The sequence below is a fragment of the Cyprinus carpio genome, chromosome B9 (genome assembly GCF_018340385.1).
Source record: "Cyprinus carpio isolate SPL01 chromosome B9, ASM1834038v1, whole genome shotgun sequence".
Classification (NCBI taxonomy): Eukaryota; Metazoa; Chordata; class Actinopteri; order Cypriniformes; family Cyprinidae; genus Cyprinus; species Cyprinus carpio.
In genome coordinates, this window is record NC_056605.1 from 23,030,989 (window position 1) to 23,052,306 (window position 21,318).

The 21,318-nt window shown below is 35.9% G+C and overlaps 1 protein-coding gene across 1 annotated transcript in view; it reads left to right on the forward strand.

Moving 5' to 3' along the window:
• lrp1bb (low density lipoprotein receptor-related protein 1Bb) overlaps positions 1–21,318 on the forward strand; it is a 247,096-nt gene that overhangs the window by 179,518 nt on the left and 46,260 nt on the right. Inside the window, exons 35-51 of the mRNA XM_042731628.1 lie at positions 14–145; positions 2,696–2,830; positions 3,312–3,441; positions 5,068–5,194; positions 5,313–5,464; positions 5,758–5,882; positions 6,013–6,384; positions 9,958–10,147; positions 11,225–11,429; positions 13,399–13,591; positions 15,294–15,419; positions 15,758–15,886; positions 16,155–16,274; positions 16,633–16,746; positions 18,065–18,214; positions 18,791–18,913; positions 21,149–21,268. Of these exons, the coding sequence (XP_042587562.1) occupies positions 14–145; positions 2,696–2,830; positions 3,312–3,441; positions 5,068–5,194; positions 5,313–5,464; positions 5,758–5,882; positions 6,013–6,384; positions 9,958–10,147; positions 11,225–11,429; positions 13,399–13,591; positions 15,294–15,419; positions 15,758–15,886; positions 16,155–16,274; positions 16,633–16,746; positions 18,065–18,214; positions 18,791–18,913; positions 21,149–21,268 (2,643 nt within the window). The remainder of the gene's footprint in view (positions 1–13; positions 146–2,695; positions 2,831–3,311; positions 3,442–5,067; positions 5,195–5,312; positions 5,465–5,757; positions 5,883–6,012; positions 6,385–9,957; positions 10,148–11,224; positions 11,430–13,398; positions 13,592–15,293; positions 15,420–15,757; positions 15,887–16,154; positions 16,275–16,632; positions 16,747–18,064; positions 18,215–18,790; positions 18,914–21,148; positions 21,269–21,318) is intronic.

A 21,318-nucleotide genomic window follows, 5' to 3' on the forward strand; every position in this document is an offset into this window, starting at 1 on the left:
TTGTCTATCACAGGCCTGAGTTCTTTTCTGATGTACTCTTTTCATGAGGGGATATGTGGAATCGCTCTGGATCCTGGTGACCACGCCGAGACCCTGATGCCCATCAGCGGCACCTTGTTTGCCGTTGGCGTGGACTTTCATGCAGGTACAAACACGGCTCTTGCTGTGATTCAGTCCTGCTATCTTCCACTGTGTTGGCTAGTGTATAGAACCACTCTCTGAATCCTCTCTGTGTGCACAACAAAGATAAGGCATCTATCGCTTTCTGTGCATTACTTTTTTTTTAAATGCTGTTTGCTGTCAGATGTACAGTCTCATATTAGCTGCACACTCTCTTACCAGATCAGAAGGGACTTAACAACACTGCAAATCACATGTAGAAGAGATAAACAGCTTAGATGGGTTAAATGAGTAGGTGCAAACAGATAAATGTTCTCTTTATATCTCTTATACTGTAGCTACAACTATAAAAGATAGAAAGCAGTATAGTAGATAATCTAGCAAATGAAAGTAGAGCTGACATCACCACGCTGATGGTGTTGAGGGGTTGTTGTCATGCTATAAATTATTCATTCTGTGAATGAGGTTAATTTGACAACGGTCTGATGCAAGATTATTCAGCCCGTTTTGGGGGAGCATTTTGTGGTGACAAGTGACATAAATGAAATGAGCGTCAAGAAGGCAGTCCACATGTGATGGTACCAAATTAGCATTCTAACAGTCAATAATATGAGACATTTCCATAAACATGCAAACACATGTACATGCTGTAGTACAGACAACCTGCTGTAGTCATTCAAATGTGACCTGATCTTTCCTACACCTACTTCTGTAAACAAACAACAAACACTGCTGAAAATAGTGCATATGGCCGTTCATTTAGCTTAGAGCTGATGTAAACATAACTACACTATACAGATTGGGGTATATATATATATGTGTGTGTGTGTGTGTGTGTGTGTGTGTGTGTGTGTGGTTTTTAAGATTAAATTTAACAATATGGTCAAATAAAATAGCACTAATACGAATAATAATTACTGCTTTCAATCAATGCAACTGTATATAAATATAGATTTTTAAATATTTGTATTCTATTATTGTGTTGAATTAGATAATATCTAAAATAAAATAGCTTTAAACCTATATACAGTATAATTTACAATAATAATTGTTTAACTATTTGTTTTGTATAACTATTTTGTCATGTTAAAATTGTCATGTTTTGTAATGTTTTACTGTATGTATGGGGGTCAGTGCATTTTTTATGTATTTGAAAGAGTCTTGTTCTTCAAGAATGCATATATTTATGCAAATAAATGCAATATTGTTAAATATTACTGCAATTCGAATATATATATATATATATATATATATATATATATATATATATATATATATATATATATATATATATATATTATATTATATATATTATATTTTTTTTTTCATTTATTTATTGTATTTTTTACCAGTTAACCTTTAATTATATTTATTATGTTTAATGTATTTATTTATTTAGTTATTTAAATTATCAATATGGTAAAGTGAAATACTACTACTTTTCATAATAATAATAAGGATGATAATGGGTTCTTAAAATAGCACTACTGCTAATACTTATAATAATAATAATAATGATGATGATGATGATGATGATGATGATCTTAATTGGTCCATACAAAAAATTCAACAAAAAAAAAAAAAATATAAATATATATATATTAAAAAAAAAAAAAAAAAATAACAATATAATCCATCTATAATAATAATAATAATAAAAATAATAATAAAAATAAAAATAATAAATATTATTATTATTATTATTATTATTATTATTATTATTATTATTATATACTAGCATATATGTTGTCAATAAAAAAAAAATTCGGAAGAAAATCACTACCTTGTAATATAGCCTATACTTCATCCTTTGTATCTGCTTAAACTGAATGGAGGTTTATGCATTCAAACTAATAAAATAATATTCAATTGGCAACTTTAAATCATTAGCTGGACAGGTCATTTTTTCACATGCTGTGTGGGTTGGGAAACATGGCAGAATTGCTGTCCTCAGCAGCAGGGCAATAGAGGCAGATGGTCAGAGAGTTTCAATTCAAATGCTCTCGCCTACCACCAGAATCCGCTCATCTCAGGTGAAGAAAACCCCAGTCCAGCTCAGCCTATGACAGCTGATTACACATGCATACCATTTGCATGTTATTGAGAGGCAGCTTGTTGGAGCATGAAACAGATGAGGGCCTTCCAGCTGGCTGCTGTCACATGTAAGAGATCCGTTAGCCGAGTGTGAATTCAGTAATAACAGGAGGATGCAAATAAATAACTGCTCTCGTCACATTCAGTTTTTAGGGCAAAAATACCAGTTACATTTAGAGTGTGCTTCTGTCAAAACAATCTTTTAGTCATTGCTAATCATGTTTGATTTGTTTGCTACACAATTTGCTTTGTATTTCCCTACCAAATGTTTGTTGGTTTCTGCAGTTATTGTTACTACTAAAAAGCATTAGATACTGTATTAACATGGGGTCTCTTATAAACAGTATACAAAGCTTCCAGAATATTTCTGCTTCATTTTTTTCTTGCTCTTGTTTTCTGATGTAAAGGGTCTAAATGGTTTCTCATACACTATCTATGTTGCAAGCTTTGTTCTTCATGATGTATGTCCTCCTTCATACAGGCAATGATACAATTTACTGGACAGACATGGGATTAAACCGGATCTCAAGAGCCAAGAGGGATCAGACATGGAGGGAAGACATTATCACCACTGGCATCAACAGAGTGGAGGGCATCGCAGTCGATTGGATTGCTGGTAAGACACAAACATCATTTTAAAAATGGAATGCTGCCATTTTTTATCACTGTCACAAATTATTCAAATAAAATCTTTGCATTTCTAGCCTTTAGATATACTACTATTAAATTGTTTGTGGCCAGTATGTATGTATGTTTTTTTTGTTTGTTTTGTTTTGTTTTTGTTTTTATTTAGCCAAATTTAATTTACATTTTATTCAATTTTATTTTATTTTATTTTATTTTAGTGTGTGTGTGTGTGAGTGAGTGTGTGTGTGTGTATTGCATTGCATTGCATTGCATTGCACTGCATTGCATTGCATTGCATTGCAAGGCTGCATATATTTAGTCAATAAGCACAATATAGTATAACACAATTTAAATGCATTAAAAACAGTAATATTGTAAAATATTGCAATTTTAATATATATATATATATATATATATATATATATAACTATTATTTATTAATTTCTTTATTTCTATATTTATTTTACCAGGTAACCTTTACTGGACAGACCATGGCCTCAACCTCATTGAAATTGCTCGTCTGAATGGTCTCTACCGGTCAGTTGTAATATCAGAAGGGCTGGACCAGCCAAGAGCCATTGCAGTGCATCCACAGAGAGGGTACGGATCAGTTTCAGCCATGTCTGCAGTTCAGTAATATAAATCTTTAGAATCATTTTAGAAATTACTGAGTGAATTTTAGGGAACTATGCAAGTGCATTAGACCGGATAATACAATGAGCTCTTGGAAGAGAAATGAAAATGCATTTTAAACCTTTGAAGGTCAAATAAATTTGTGATCTGACTCGGACTGTTTCGCTGACAGAATTGGCTTTAAAATGTCTTGGCCTCCACTAATGAACCAAATTAAGAATTTAAAACCAGCAGATATGCATCTCCATTTAGGCACAGGCTCATTTTGTAATCCATTATGGTATTGTTTCAGTAAATAGGGTCAAACTTTATGGTTTCCGATCTTGCCAGTTTTTTCTGTGTTTGCCTTGAATTTGATGTTTACAACCTGCAATCTGAATCACACAGCGAAAAAGACAAGTTTTAGACATACGAATGCTTTAACTCATCTACCATCTACCTGCTGACAGCAGACAGCATCAGGAGTGGGATCCTCTAAATCCCAGACATCCAAAAAAACAGCCTCCTATTCAAGCCTAAGGCTGTCTTTTCCTTTTCCAGTTGAGTCAAACTTTGAATGATTTTCTCTTGGTGGTGTAACAACAGGTATACACTTTAAAGGAATAGTTCACCCAAAAATGAAAACTCTGACATCTTTTACTCACCATCATTTTGTTCCAAAGCCGTTCGACTTATTCTGTGGAGCACAAACATAGAAATTCTATCCTATTGACTGTTTTCCTTGCAGTTTTACAGTGAATGAGTAAAGCTTTCAACCTTAAAAAGGATGAAAAAAGTATCATAAAAGTGGTTCATGTGACTCAGGGTTAATATCTACAGCCTGATCATTGAGAACGATATCAGTCAGGTTTTTGAAGTTTTAAGCATCAAATCAAATGATTAATTGAAATATTCTATTCTATTCTATTCTATTCTATTCTATTCTATTCTATTCTATTCTATTCTATTCTATTCATGATTTATTCGATAATTCATCTTCTCTAATGGACATGCCAAGGGCCAGTGTCAAGATATATTCATTGATAAACTGTTTCTAACAAAAATTTGTTAAAATTAATTGTGAAGACTTGGCATATTGTGCATGAGTCATATTGACCAGTTTTGTGAAGCTTTTGCATCCTTTTTAATCTTGATGTCTTCAATTCGGAAGTTGTATGGGTTTGGAATGACATTAGAGTGAATAAACAATGACAGAATTTTTTTATTCAATTCCTTTAGGTCTCTATGAACTTCAAAATTTTCAATGGATAAGTGGTAATCCAGATTTATGACATTTTAAAAATCAAATAAAATGATTCATTGAAAAGATTCAGTTCAAAACAATGATTCATACTTCTCTAATGATTGTGCCAATGTGCTCTAGGGCTGATGTCAGAATATATTTGATGATAAATCATACAGACCATTTTATGATACTTTTGCATCCTTTTTGAAGCTTGGAAGCTTCACGTTTTTGGTTTCAGCATAGAGTGAATATATGGTGACAGAATTCTCATTTTCATCTGAGGTCCTTTATTTCTTTAAGGTCACTATGAAATGTAGAATTTAACATGGTTAAAGTAGTATTCCACATTTGATTTTTCCAATTAACAGTTATTTATTCTGGACCGAGTGGGGGAAGAATCCTTGCATAGGTCGTGCACGACTGGACGGTTCAGACCAAGTGACCCTGGTCAGTTCGGGCATCGCCTGGCCGAATGGAATCACCATCGACTATGAGGTAGGCCTTATTGGTTCCACTTCCTGATATTCCACTTAATCTCTTCTCTTCTGATGCTGATAAAATGGGGCTGCTCAAAGGGAGAGGCGCTGATGTGCATTTTCAAATTGTTTTCTAGGAAAATAGATTATACTGGTGTGACGCCCGGACCGACAAGATAGAAAGGATCAACCTTGAAACCGGGGAGGGCCGAGAGATTGTACTGTCAGCCGCCAATGTGGACCTGTTCTCCGTGGCTGTGTTCGGGGCTTACATCTACTGGTCTGACAGGTAATTTATTACTTTACTAAGTGCTACACTCTCCAAAGTGGCCCACGGAGCCAGCTGCTCCAGTCTCAATGGATTAACCCCTGCCGAGCAAGGTTATTATGAGACCTGCCATATGTTTCTGTCATCTCAGGCAGACACCATTGGCCTTATGTAAATAGGGTGTACCGTAAGTCACCACCAAGGTGATGTTTTCTCGGCTTTCCTGTGTGTTTTAATGAGTCTCGCTACTTTTAATTAGATAACCGCTACCATAACGCTGATGTCAGACTCTTTTTCTGTGCCATCCATGGCAGAGCCCACGCCAATGGATCGATCCGGCGCGGATTCAAGAGGGATGCCACCGACACCATCACGATAAGAAGTGGTCTTGGCGTCAACCTTAAGGACGTGAAAGTGTTCAATAAAGGCCGGGAGAAAGGTTGAGGTTTCAACTTAATGAGTTTATTTTTATTACGCCATAAATGTTTTCTTTGAACAAAGCCCAATTATTCTGAATATCTCAGTGTTCTGAATATCTCAGTGATATATTTTTATGCTTTTGCATGTAGGCACCAACCCGTGTGCGAGAAGCAATGGAGGTTGTCAGCAGCTGTGTTTTCACCTGGGCAGCGGAAGAAGGACTTGTTCCTGTGCTCATGGGTACTTAGCCGAAGATGGCTTTGCTTGCCAAAGATATGAGGGCTATCTTCTGTACTCTGAAAGGACCATCTTGAAAAGCATCCACCTGTCTGACGAGAGCGATCTTAACTCCCCTCTCCAACCTTTTGAGAATCCAGATTACTTCAAGAACGTCATCGCTCTGGCGTTCGATTATCGGCAGCAGACCTCGCACCACAACCGCATATTCTTCAGCGACATCCATTTTGGGAATATTCAGATGATCAATGATGATTGGTCTGGAAGACAAGTCATAGTTGAAAGTAAGTCCAGTTGGCTTTATTGTAAATGCTTTCATGGTTTTCAAGGGACGTTTGAAAAATCCTGCTAATTGCTAGGCTTTTGTTACGCATAAAAGATGTCCAAAGATGCTTCTTCCACAAAAACGGGCATTTGTTTTTGGTCCTGTCGTCGTCCTGATGCAGACTCATTGCAGTGACCCACATGTTGTTTAATGTTCTGCCGCTAGAACCATTCCAGCCTCTTAGCAGCCATTTGTGAAAGGCCATTTGTTGGAAACCATAAGTGGCACTGCCTGTGATGTACAGCAAGGCCTCGATGCATCCAACATCTAGTAAAAGTGGTATAATAGCTACCTCCATTTTTCTGCAACTAAATGGGACCAATTTAACTGTCAAAAAAGATGTTTAAAACACTGCATCTTTTTTCTGTGTCCACAGCCTTGATGGATTAAAATCGCTTGTCTCATTTCCACCGTCCTCAAACTGTAACAGAAATATGAGTGGAAGCAGGGTGATATTTTTCAAGATCCTGCCTGTCACTGTTGTTGGAAAGTTCAGAATATGGTTATTGATTTCCTCATGTTCGCTATATACGGCAGACATTTCAGCCGCAATCGATATTCACGTCTGATGGTGGCCCACGATGAAAACCTAATACACCTAATGACTGTGTATTATCCATTTACAATGTAATGAGACAATCATGACAGTTTTTAATAACAAACAACTTGTGTATTATAGCTACATATGCTGTAGCTAGTGCATGTTTACAGATGGACTTTCTTTCAGATCCTAGTATGTCATTCACAATGTAATTTTAGATTCAGAACTAATACTGACATAATTAGGTTCAAATGGCAAATAATAAGGCGTTGCAATAACGTATATGTACACCAGAATTTCTAAATATGAAATTGATAGAAGAACTTCAGGGGATGTTCTTAAAACAAATTGTTCAGTAAAAAATTAAAATTATGTCATAATTTGTCAGTGCCAATAGCGTAGACATACAGAGCTGTTGCGCTACAGGCCTCCCGAGTTCGAATCCCGACTTGGGAACCTTTCCCGATCCCACCCCAATCTCTCTCCCATTTCACTTCCTGTCAGCTCTGATCTGTCCTATCATAATAAATGCAAAAACACCAAAAATAAATATTGAAAAAAATAAATAAATAATAATAATTATATATATATATTTCATAATTTACTTTCATGGTATGATTCTTCTTTTAAGCTTAAAAGCTTCAGTCCTCAGAACGTAAGTCATACAGCTTTAGAACAAAACAAGAGTGAGTAAACAACTAAAGTTTTGTTTTTGGATGGACTATCCTTTAAATCGAAATACAATTTCTGTGTCTTAGGTAAACGGGAAAAAATCCCTTAATGCCTTTTTGGTACTTAGTAAGCCAGCTCATTTCACTTAATGGGATGCAGATATACTTAGAAAGCTTATGTGCTGCATGATTAGTGCTTCTATCCACTAACAGTACTCTCTGAATTCTCTTTTAACTAACCTCATTGCTCCTTAGGTATTAGACCTTTTTAAGATTTCACTTTTACTTAATTTGCCTTTTTTAAGGCCACACTTTGTCATCATGAAAATGGTTTTGTTCTGATTCATCCTTGCCTTTGTTTGGAATATGTACTAACAAAACATCATTTACATCAATTAGTATCACTGTTTCTTTTTTCTCAGAAAATTACATGCACACACACACACACACACACACACACACACACACACACACACCAAAAAAAAAAAATAAATAAATAAATAAATAAAGTAGCTGTGCTTGCCAGAACTGAAACTTCCGTAACTGAAGCATACTTAATTAAAAATCCACCAAATGTGAGCTGTCACACAGGGACTTGAATGTCAATTTATAGGATTTTAATGTAATATAAACTCTAAATATAAGGTAAGGTTAGCTCTATTATAGTTATTCACTGTATAGAGTAAGGATACATACTCGTAACTAGTTAGCAGGTTTTTACAGTTCTTTTATCGTTAAAATCAATTATTTTTTATAGTGTTAGTGTTTATGAAAATATCAAGATTCTTGGTAGGAATTTCAATATTACATCTACAACTAATATGCTGTTAAATACATTTTTAAAATAAAGTTAAATATTATATACATTATTAATATCAAATATGAACTAATTAAATTAAAATTTTATTTAAAAAAATTAATGTAAATAAAAAAAAAAAATTAAGTAATTACTTTATTAACATAAAATACATAAAACATTAATACTAATTTGACTGGGAAGTATGTCTATAATTAAAATTTCAGCCTAAAGCACAGATTAGATATTTTGATGCATATCCAGCCTGTTAATGTTGACTTGAGACATTTTTGAAGGAGAAGTACATTTGACCATTCACATGTACTTTTCATACCCTTGCCACGCAGTAACATTCACATAAATATCCTCCATCTAGTTGAACATAAGTACCCCAGCCGGAGAAAGTGAGAGTATGATGTTGACTACAGGTTGAAATGAGCTGGCTCTTTTGATGGTATCTTCACTCACTTTCCCAGAGATGAAAGCCAATCCCAGCCACCTTGACTACATGCACACTTGTAATGCTGTCACCAGGAGAGGGTGAGGATGTTAATAATACGTATTTCCCTAATTAAGTCACACATCCCCTGTTAATTACTCCCTGGCCTCTCCAACATTTTCTGCAAAGGCAAGCTGTCAGGCACTTTTTATTGTGAATGATTAATTAGTGATGGATTTCTGCAGACTGTTCATAAAGTATTCTTAAAGATTTTTCAAAGAGTAGCATTTTTAGCTACAGCCTCTGTGTTTAAACAATTGCCATTTCACTGATGAAGTTTTAGAAATGACAGCAGACAAAGCCTAACCATTTTATAATGCTTAGTGAGATGTCGCTTTGATTGATTATATGGGTTTCTGAATGAACACATTCACTGTGTGATTTCAATATCAAAAAGAATGCAAGAAAAAAAAAAGTGTCCTCCCAAGGCTGTATTTAGAGTTAAAAAAGTAAAACTGTGAAATATTATAATAAAATGAAATGAAATATAATTTATTCCTGTGATGGCAAAGCTGAATTTTCAGCAGCCATTACTCCACTCTTCAGTGTCACATGATTCTTTAGAAATTATTACAATATGCTGCTTTGGTTCTCATGAAACATTTCCTCTTACCACAGTTTAAAACAGTTGTGCTGCTTAATATGTATGTGGAAACTGTCATACAATATTTTTCAGGATTTTTTGATTAATAGAAAGTTCAAAAGGGCAGCATTTACTGTATTTGAAATCAAAATATTCTGTAACATTCTAATATGGTAATACCACAGCTTTAAATGGTCTTTCCTCAGTTGTACATTTTCTGTGCAGCTTTTGGAAGAAGAGATGGAATTCTTCAAAATGTATTTAAATATTGTTTAAAAAAAAATAAACTAAGCTCTAAACACAACAGTTGAAAGCATTAACACACAGTGGTGTGTTCATTTCCAAATTGTAATATCAAAGAAAACATCACCTTTGACTGGATTCAGTGTGTCTTAGCCAGTGAGACTGAAGCACGGTCAAGCTATTTGATTGTTTTCTATAGATGTGGGATCAGTTGAAGGCTTGGCTTATCACCGTGCCTGGGACACGATTTACTGGACTAGCTCCACCACCTCAAGCATCAGCAGATACACAGTAGACCAGAGCAGACAAGGAGCTTTCACCAGGCAAGCCGTTGTCACCATGTCTGAGGATGACCATCCCCATGTCTTGGCCCTGGATGAATGTCAAAAGTAAGATTTTTTTTTTTTTTGCCCTCTTAGGTATCTAACATTGGCGGCCTATAAAGACTGCCAAATCACAAAAATGACAGAGAGTGTTTTTTTTTTTTTCAATTTTCAAGGACAGTACTTTTATACAGGACAAAACATATATATTTTCACATGAGACTAAGTTTGTTGTCATGTGCATTGAAATGTTTATTTGCACGTCAGAACATTCAAAAAGCCCAGTCACTGGTCATGTGACATGCAAAAACCAATGGCGTTTGATGTGACGCATATGAAAGGTGCCATTTTTCCGCTCCAACAGAGGGAAAGATTTCATTCGCTACAGACTAAATAAAATGGACACATTCACTTGATAGAGAAACCTTTGTGGACACATAATGTGAAACAAAATTGATTTTTATGTCAGGAGGAAGCATATTAACTTTTAAAATCGAGAGCAAATTGATTCGTCACACACAGGAAAACTGACATATATGGAATGTCAATCAGTCAAGAAGGAAAACATTTTAATTAGTTTGACCTCTTCAGACGAGCAGGGCACCATGTGAAATTTGTTGTGGAAGGAATATTTTTATTCCTGACCCAGCAGAGTAGCAACTCTCCAGACATTGTGGATGGTATATGCACTTAAATATCCTCTCCAAAAGAACCGTTTGAGACTGATGAACAGCATTGATATTCAGAAAGATGTGCCGCCGCTGAGTTCACCGACTACATTAAACCCTCAACCTTGGAGAGAATATGCTTACTTGGTAATCTGGCACTTTTTCAAATGGACTACAGACTGCTGTTAATTAGAATCTAACCTGAAATGATTAATTGGCATAGAATGTCAGCATGTATCACTAATTTTCAATTAGTCCGTGGAATTAGACTGTAAAAGAAATTTGTAAGAGGAATGTCAAATAGGCCCTGAGGCCTTTCTGCCCACTATTATTTGTGAAGTCAGTGATATTCCCTTGCACCATAGAGCCTGTTTAAAAATACCAGCAGGCGACAGTATTGAATCATTTTGTCTTGCTAGAGCTGTCTGTAAAATATCTTCCATTTCTCTCATTTTTTGTCCCGTGTATTTTGTAGCCTCATGTTTTGGACCAACTGGAACGAGCAGCGCCCAAGTATCATGCGCTCCACTCTTGCAGGGAATAACATGAAAGTCATCATTAGCACAGATGTATTCACTCCTAACGGACTCACAATTGACCATAAAGCGGAAAAGCTGTATTTTTCTGACGGCAGCCTGGGCAAAATTGAACGCTGTGAATATGACGGCTCCCACAGACATGTGAGTATCACTCTTTCGCTCTTTTGTGATGTTTCAGAAAACATTTTTTATTTTTTTTCAATAAACAACTCTTCTACAGCATTTTTTAATCTAGGCTGATGTGCTATTTAAATATTTGAAAAAATATATGCAATAGTTTATCAGTTTTAAGACATTTAAAATGAATTAATACTGTTAAAAATAGTTCCAATGTTAGTTCATTGTTAGTCAATGCATGTTTAATGTTATCTAATGCAACTAATACACAAAGAACCTTGCTGTCAAGTGTTACCACAAACTTTAAGCAAATTAATTATGATATGCTGATTAATTAATCAGATTCTTCGTGATTAATTGCATATCAGTATTTGTTGAGAAAAACTCAAAATGAAGATACTTCAAAGATGTTATTCTTTTATAGCTTTTTGAATAATGAATCATGTTAAATTAACCCTAGTGACTGTTCCAGTTAATTCTACATTTTTCTTTTTTTCTTTATTTGTTTCTTATTGTTTAATGGAGTGCTTTTGATTAGTGGAAATAACAACAACCAGTTGAAGTAATTCCTACTCATTTTCTAAAACATAAGCCTCATTTGGGTTTTGCAGCAGGTCTCTACATCTCGACAATAATGACTTGATGACCAGCAATAGGACGAGCGACCCTCTGGGGTTTTTAAGTGTCCACTGATGCCGGGTCCATTGACCCTTCACAAAATCAGCTTAATTGTAATGAATTATCCACTTTGAAGAAACATGACAAAGAGTTAGAGTTCCTCAACCTCCCAATCTAAGCACACTAGTGGTAATGAAAGCTTATTTTGAGACCCCTGCCGGGCCGTCCTATCAACCAGCCAATTAAACTGTGAAGAATTAAGCAAAACTAAATAAACATGGCTTTTGGCAAACTGCCTTAGAGTTGGAATCTCCCAACTGGTTTTAGCAAAGAGGTTTGTGTGGTGAAACTGAGTGGAAGCTTAATGGTACGCATGGTTAGACTTTCTCTGATGAAACACAATCTGTCACACTGTGAGGTGCCATCATTTATATCACATCCACACAAAGAGGACTACTATTATAGATGTAAATTTTTGGTAATGCCCATCAGAACTGCGAACAAATGCATGCAGCTATAGTTGTTAGTCAAAAACTCTATTTGACATGTATTTGATCAGATAAACAGAGATAATTAGTGATGGAGCAGAACGCTTGCACCCCTAAATTTAATTCTGAATCAATATGCTCCATCAAAAACCATCTGGCATGCTCCTCATTTTTCCTCCCCTCTCGTATCTCCAGTTGTTGTTTGCTCAAGCTGGGCTCTCTTAATCAACACCTGTCCTATTTTTCCCACCATGGTGGCAGGGCTAATGTGATCACGGCTACAAGCGTGTTCCTGTTAATGGTTGGGTCTCCGGAGCTGTGGGACATTCTCCCGCCCCACAGCCTGGAAACTCCCAGAAGGAGTCTTGTGATGTATATCTGTGTCGGTCACCATGACACCAGCATTAACACTCACAGGATCTGAGCTAAACTGGCTGCTGGGGGATTATTTAAAGCACGTGTCCTCTACCTACACATTAGTTTTAGTCCTCTCAAAGAGACTTTCCAGTGGTCGTCAGAGTTTGTTTTTGTCCCTTGTTTTTAATTGTAACCCATTGGTCTGATCCTTGTGTAAGATGCATTTTTCTAAAGGACTGGTGGCCAAAAATGATGCATGTTTTGCGATGACTTATAATAGTGGAAAATATTTTGACAGCTGGATGACTGAAATATTAGGATGCAAAAAATATCAGTACCAGTATATCAGTACAATAAATGGCAGCACACAAATATATATATATATACATATATATACATATATATATATATATTATATATATATATATATATATACAATTATATATATATATATCTGTAAGCAAATGCTATTATACTGTAAGGTCAGGACCTGTCACACTAACCAAAAATTCATTTTATTTTTTTGTCAGGTGATTGTAAGGTCAGGACCTGGCACATTTTTTGGACTTGCTATCCATGGAAACTACATTTTTTGGTCTGACTGGACTCGGCGGGCTGTGCTGCGAACCAACAAGTTCACGGGAGGAGATACTAAAGTTCTCAGGGCTGATATTCCCCACCAGCCAATGGGAATTATAGCAGTTGCCAAAGACACTAATAATTGTAAGTATACCAAAATAAATGATTGGGCTCTGAGAGTGGCCTCTAAAACTTTCATATTTGTGTTGCGTGCAATGAATTCACAGTTAAGCTTTCGCTGGTGGTGGCTTTTTTTGATTTCCAAGGAATAGTAGGAATGATATATTAGAATGGACTTATTTAGTAACCAAGCAAACTAAATTGGAGACATAATTAATTTAATGAAGTATTCTTGAGTCACGGAGGACGCTCTGAACTGTCACAAATATGAAATGTAGGACATTGGAAAATCGGTTTAAGAGACTCCCGACGGTTTCTGTTTGGAAGCCTGCTGTGAGGGGTTTTCTCCTCTCATTTGTTTGATCATGCCATATGATTGCAGCTGTCTGCCCCTAACCATTTTTACCTAAGGAATGTTACCAGTCAGCACCGCCAGACAGATGCGAAGATAACTGCTGTTGTGATCAACAATGTGATCTTCTTACAGAAATCTTTCTTTTCTATTCTTTCATCTGACACTATACCAAGTTAACACACCACCTTTGATTTTTGAGACTCGTTTCCATATTCATGCTGAGTCACAACACAATGAATTAGAGATGCTGGAGGCTCTTCATAAGTATGGGTGCTTCATAAAGCTCCCAGAGGCACAATGTTCTGGATTCATAATGTTCCCTGACAATCTGGATTTTCATTTAAAAGTTATTTGATTGGTCTGATTAAATGGACAGTTCTTTCTATTTAAATTTTTCTTTTCATTCTACCTATATATTACCTGCATAATAATTACAGTAAAGCTTGCAGAATATCTTGGTATCGTTAATGACAGCAGCATAAACCAAAAACCTGTTCTCCAGCATGATTTGAGATCTGTTCTAAGAACATCTTGTGCTTTAATGGATGTGAGAACATCTGTACAAAGCAGGGTTATTATAGTTAACTAAAACTGAAACTAAAAGGTACACCATAAAAATGTTATTTGAAATAAAAATAATAGCTTTAACTGAAATGAAATGAAATAAAATATAAAATCATTTTCAAAACTTTTCAGGCTAGTTGCCAAGGAAACATTTTTCATTTTAAGTTAGTTTAACTTGATGTACTAAAATGACAAAAACTAAAACTGAAATAGAAATTAATAAAAAAAACTATTTGCACTCTAAAATAAATAGCACACAATGTACTGTATTAATATGACAGAATTTTCTGCATTGATTTTTACGGGTGTCTTACCTTTATCTATCTATCTATCTATATATCTATCTATCTATCTGTCTGTCTGTCTGTCTGTATTTTTATTTTTTAACAGTATACAACACAAAATTACTAAAATTAAAATTAAAAACTAAAATGAAGAAGAAAGCAAGCAGAAATAGAGCAGAACAGTATAGTTTTCCTCTTCCATTTAAATGAGATTACCCTTACGTTTTAAATTTTTAACAACTTTTTTGTTTTGCTTAGGAACTGCACTTTGTAGGAACTCCAGGGTATTCAGTGAATAAGCCCCTGATGTACTGCATTTGTCAGTATAGTCAGCTCTTTTTAAGAAAGCAAACCTGTTTTTAGCTTAAAGTTTTGTGGATTGCTCACTTCAAAGACTTTGGAATGACTTTTCTCTGTGTTCATGTTTGTTTGTTGCTTAATATTGTTATTCAGGCTTTTTTTATAGACTCAGAGCACTGTTGTGAAGGTACAGTACGTGATGTTCCCTTGTCCCTTGTTTCAGGCGAGCTATCTCCATGCAGGGTTCTGAATGGTGGCTGTGGTGACCTGTGTCTCCTTACTCCAGATGGCACAGTCAACTGCAGCTGCCGAGGAGAGCGGATACTACTCGATGACAACAGATGTGTGTGTAAGTTTCCCCATGCTTCCCTCAGACTCTCAGAAAGATATGAAATTACTTTGCTTCATTTATTCCAGCAACTAGTCATCGCTATGGCTGTTGCTCAGAAGTTTGCTATTTAAACTCTTCCTGTACTATTTTTGCTATGGACATGAATGGTACTTCAAAAATTTTAGCTTCTTGAGAAAAGGTGTGCTATTTGATCAAAGACATGATTCAAATTTTCGTCTTATTTTTGATTTTATTCAGAAGTTAATTAAAATTCAGTTGAATACATCTATTCTATAATTAACATAAAGTTTTGTTTGCTAGATTCTTTTAACATCATTTTGTGTTCTCTTTTATAGCAAAAACGTCCTCTTGCAACATCCACACTGAGTTTGAGTGTGGAAATGGGGAATGTATAGACTACCAGCTAACATGTGATGGAATTGCCCACTGCAAAGACAAGTCAGATGAGAAAATGCAATATTGTGGTAAGTAGCTGATCACAATGCTTCGCCGTATGTACTCCCTGCTCCTGCATCATGAAAGCAGTAAGCACGCAGAATTGGTTTAAGGTGGCAGTTCCATTCCCTGAGGCTTAAACCTAATAAAATGAGCCGCTTCTCCTTACTGCTTTCAACCAGAGGAGCAAATGGGAATAAGCCCAGAGCAAAAGAAAGAGTAAATAAGAGAGAGGATATGAAGCTTTTTTGCCCTGATGTGAAAGATTTGCTGTGCCGTTGCTTTCCGTATCGCTAGACAACAGGAGCTGCCGAAAGGGTCACCGTCCTTGCTACAACAGGCGTTGTGTGGCTAACAATCGCTTTTGTGATGGAATGGACGACTGTGGGGACAACTCAGATGAGGCATTTTGTAACAGTGGGTATCTTGTCTGTGAATATTATTATTTTGACATTTTGCATATAAATTTCACTTAAGGAAGTTATTTGTATTTTTTTCCAGTCTATAAAAGAAAATAGGCAGCAAAAATATATTGTGCTGCATGTAAGTTTATTTCAGTCAATGTTAGACCTCAAAAATGACATCCAATTTTCAAGATGTGAAAGCATTTCACAAGTCATTTTCTTTGGAGTCCTGTCTAGAAGACCCTGTTATCATCAGTGAATTGCAGTGCATATCATACAAATATTGGCACACAATATTTCATTAATTTAAGCGCACATCCAGTTGCTGTAGTCTCTCTGCTCTCAGTGTAAATGAAGTGTCTCTGTTCCAGATGTCACATGTGCTGCATCTGAGTCATCCTGTCAAGATGGAACTTGCATACCAATATCCTCCTGGTGCAACCAGGTCATCGACTGCGCCGATGCCTCGGATGAAAAGAACTGCAGTAAGGCCATGTTGCAAAGCAGCACACGTTCTCTTTATCCTACTGTAATAATCACTGATGTATCAGACTATTATAGACTACAAATGTAATGCATTCCTAGATAGAACTGGGGATAAATCAATAAACTGTCATTAAAGGGACAGTTCACCCAGAGATGAAAAAAATTGTCCTTCCAAATCTTTATGACTGTCTTTCCTCAATGGAACAAAAAATTCACATTTTTACAGCATGTCCTGTCCACTCTTTCCCATATAATGAAAGGGGGAAAGCACAAAAACCACATTTAAAAGCAAGTCTGAGGGACTATATTCCAAGTCTTTTAATGTCATATGAATTTTTAGTCTATTAATTAATATTAATTATTAATATTAATATTAAAATAATTAGTCAAAACTTCTTCTCTGCTAGAACTTCCGAATCAAATGGCAGCATTGACATCAGTGACAGAGCCAATGGCATTTGGTATTGATGTTTTTGTAGACTGCATGTCTTCTGAAGTTCATTTTGGGGCTTTGGAGGAGAACAATATTTTCGACCAAACAAATTTCTGTCTGTTTTTCACGAAAAGCTAATATATGGCTTCAGCACACTTATATATTACCCTTCAAATGTTTGGGATCAGTAAGATTTTTTAAAAAGAAACCTTTTATTTTTACTAAGTCTAAATGTATTTGGTCCATAATATTATGAAGTGCCATTGCAATTTATTTATGCAAAGCCAAATTTTCCACAGCTATTACTACAGTCTTGTAGTATCACATGGTCCTTTAGAAATCATCCTTATACAGTATATTGATTTAATTCACAAGAAACATTTCTTATTATTATTATTATTATTAATGTTGAAAACGTGTTCTACTTAATATTGTTGTGGAAACTGTGATACATATTTCTTTTTCGGGATTCTCTGATGAATAAAAAAAAAATCAAAAGTACATAATTTATTTGAAATAGAAATCTTTTGTAACATTATAAATGTGTTGTTTACTATTACTTTTGATCTATTTAATGTGCCCTTTCTGAATAGTGTGGTTGTATTTTAATGATACTTTATTACTTTAATGGTGCTTTTTTGTAATTTTGGAGACTCTGCTCTATTCACTTTCATTGCATTGCAAATAGTAGCTAGGATAATATTAAGAAAATCATCTTTTCAGAGTCGTATGGACAGAAGTCATATTTGGGTGAACTATTGATTTAATTTTGTTTATGGATTGTGTGTGTCTGCATGAATGATCATACAGCTTGGAATCATTTGCGTTGTCTGTTTTGTCATCTCTTATGACCTTGATCACAAAGTCTTCCCCCTTTATTTCAGATCACACAGATTGTGCAGACTTTTACAGGATGGGAGTTGCAGAAAAGGTCTTTGTCAGTTGTAACAGCACCTCACTCTGCGTTCACCATTCGTGGCTGTGTGATGGTGCCAATGACTGCGGAGATTACGCCGACGAGAGGAACTGTCAGGGTAACGCTCACTATAACACTAGCTTTGCAGCTTGAGGAAGCCAGGTTCCATTAAAATCGAATTAATTTTGTCGAAACACTATTTATGAAAGAGGTAATGAAGCAGAGACAAGCCCCTGTCTTTTTCTCCATGCTTGAAGAGCCTCAAAAGGTGCGGAAGGCTGATGAATAATTATTGGTGATTGTCAGACTTGTGAAGAGCAGACATTTAAACACTCCTGCAAACTGCGGTCCCTTCAAAACGGCTGATGAAAAGGTGGCTTGCAAATTAGTCTTGGCAGGTTTCAGCTTATTACTCATTAGCGTGTCAGTGGTTTCAAATAGAAAGCAAATGTGGAATTTATCGGAGAAGACCTGTCTGAATGGAGATGTACTTTTAATGAGGCAAGTGCACTTTTACACCCTTATAGTTCCATAGAGAATTGCATCACATAAATATTTAATCTGCCTGGGAGCGATTTTAGGGAGGGAATAATGACCCAAACAACCGCTGGACCAAATTCTCACTACACTATGAAAATCTTGGACTTATTTACGCTCTCCATAATCAAACACGTATTTTCTCCGACTGCCGCAGTCTCCCACGGGCAGAAATGTGCAGAAGGCCACTTCGCCTGCCCCAGCGGGAACTGCATCTCCAGCGTGTGGCTTTGTGATGGGCAGAAGGATTGTGAAGATGGTGCAGATGAGTTCCAGTGTGGTAAGCATGACTGGTATTAGGCTCCCATTGCTTTCACTCGGCTTGATTTCTCATGTGGAGCGAGAGATTACGGCCCACCTCTTGAGATGAGCTTTGAATGCAGAAACCAATTCAGCTGCTAATACTGAGGTCAAGAGAAGCATTTTCAGGTGATAAAAACCAATCCCCATGTGTACCTGTGCCCTTGGAGGCTTATGTGTATGTATATAGCAGGATCCCTTAAAGTTCACCATTTTCAGTTCACCAAACAGATGTATGAAATTCAGATAGATTATATATTATACATTTAGAAATGAGTTTTAGTTATTTCTTGATTATATATGTATGCATTTATTTATTTATTTTTGAATAAATGCATGAATTAGTGAATTAATTACTTTAAAAAAAAAAAACCTACTGTATGCTCCACATCTAATGTGAACATGCTCCTTTTTTAGAATTGAAAGGGTGTTTTTCTCCTTAAGATGACATGACATCTTTGTGGGGAAGTCGTGGCCTAATGGTTAGAGAGTCGGACTCCCAATCGAAGGGTTGTGAGTTCGAGTCTCGGGCCGGCAGGAATTGTGGGTGGGGGGAGTGCATGTACAGTTCTCTCTCAACCTTCAATACCATGACTTAGGTGCCCTTGAGCAAGGCATCGAACCCCCAACTGCTCCCCGGGCGCCGCAGCATAAAAATGGCTGCCCACTGCTCCGGGTGTGTGTTCACAGTGTGTGTGTGTTCACTGCTCTGTGTGTGTGCACTTCGGATGGGTTAAATGCAGAGCACGAATTCTGAGTATGGGTCACCATACTTGGCTGAATGTCACTTTCACTTTCACTTTCACTTTCACTTTCACTCACTTTCACTTTCACTTGCTCACCATCAGCACTGTGAATGGAGATAGGATATCTGAAGATATAGCAAGAAAGCATCAGACAGTCGAGGAGAATCATGGGAATTTGAGACCAATCTTTCCTGCTGCGACCCTTAATTTAATTCTCCATGCTCTAACCCCAGGAGTGGACCACTATAACTTTTTTGGCAGGCAGAGTCTGTCTAGAATAGAACTGAAAAAAAGAAGAAAAAAAAACTTGGCTTAGATATGACCTGTCATCTTTGTCATCTGCTTTCCTGCTATTGTAATTTGCACATGCATGGGCATGTTTTAGTATATAATTATGTTGACGTATAATTACGTTCCAACAGATCTGTGAGATTTCTTGATCATAAAAGAATTTGATTAAAAACACTGTCGTTTAGGCATGTCTGGTACAGTACTATTCAAAAGTTTAAGGTTGTTAAGTTTTTGTAAGTTGATGATTTTTTTGACAGTAGTCTATTATGCTCACCAAGGCTGCATCTATATGATAAAAAAATACAGTGTAGGCAATAATATTGTAAAATATTATTACCATTTAAAGAGACTGTTCACTATGTTAATATATTTTCAAATTCATTTTTTTCCTGTGATGGCAAAGCAGACTTTTCAGCAGCTTTTACTCCAGTTTTCAGTGTCACATTATCCTTCAGAAATCATTCTAATATGCTGATCTGGTTTTCAAGAAACATTTATTTACCGAAAGCAGGTGAAAATAGCTGTGCTTCTTAATATATTGTGGAAATGGTGATACAATTGACTTTTTTCAGAACTCTTTGATGAATAGAACATTTCAAGGCCAGTATTTATTTGAAATAGATATTTTTTTTAATAGATTGCGTCGATTTATTTGACCATTTTGCCACAGCATCAATTTTGTACATTTTAAATACATATATGAGCTGAAATATTATTTTGACAACTTTTAGAAGAGCACTAGCATGTAGACATATCAGAGCTGAATAAAAGCAATCAAAAATAATTTTCATAGAGTAAAGCTGTTGCTCAACACAAAAAACAGAGATAGATTTGCCTGCTAGTTCTATATATTTGAGATGAATGACAGGATAAAAGTGTGATTACACAACAAAAATGCAGAAATCACAGTTATTCTACTTTATTGCATCTTTGTGTAAAAAACACTCTAACAAAGACTGACATATTTATGGCGAGAGGTTTTATAGTGTTTTGTTGCTGCTGTTTTTAGAGAGCACAAGTAATATAAGTGTATTCCAGAGGTCTACAACCAAGTCTGCTGAATTTAGAAATAAAGAAACCAACTCTCTAAAAGCATTCGGCTAGAGATGAGTCCTAAATTGTGGATGTCATTTTTCTAAGCACTGTTATTTGCGCCTCTCAAACTCCTTTGTTGATAGACTCCTCCTGTCTGTGGAACCAGTTTGCTTGTTCGAAGAACAAGTGCATAGCGAAGCAGTGGCTCTGTGATGGTGAAGACGACTGTGGGGATGGAGTGGATGAGAGCGTGGATCTCTGCGGTACGCATGTGACCTCTCCTTCCATTATTTGCGACTGTAAATATTGTTTT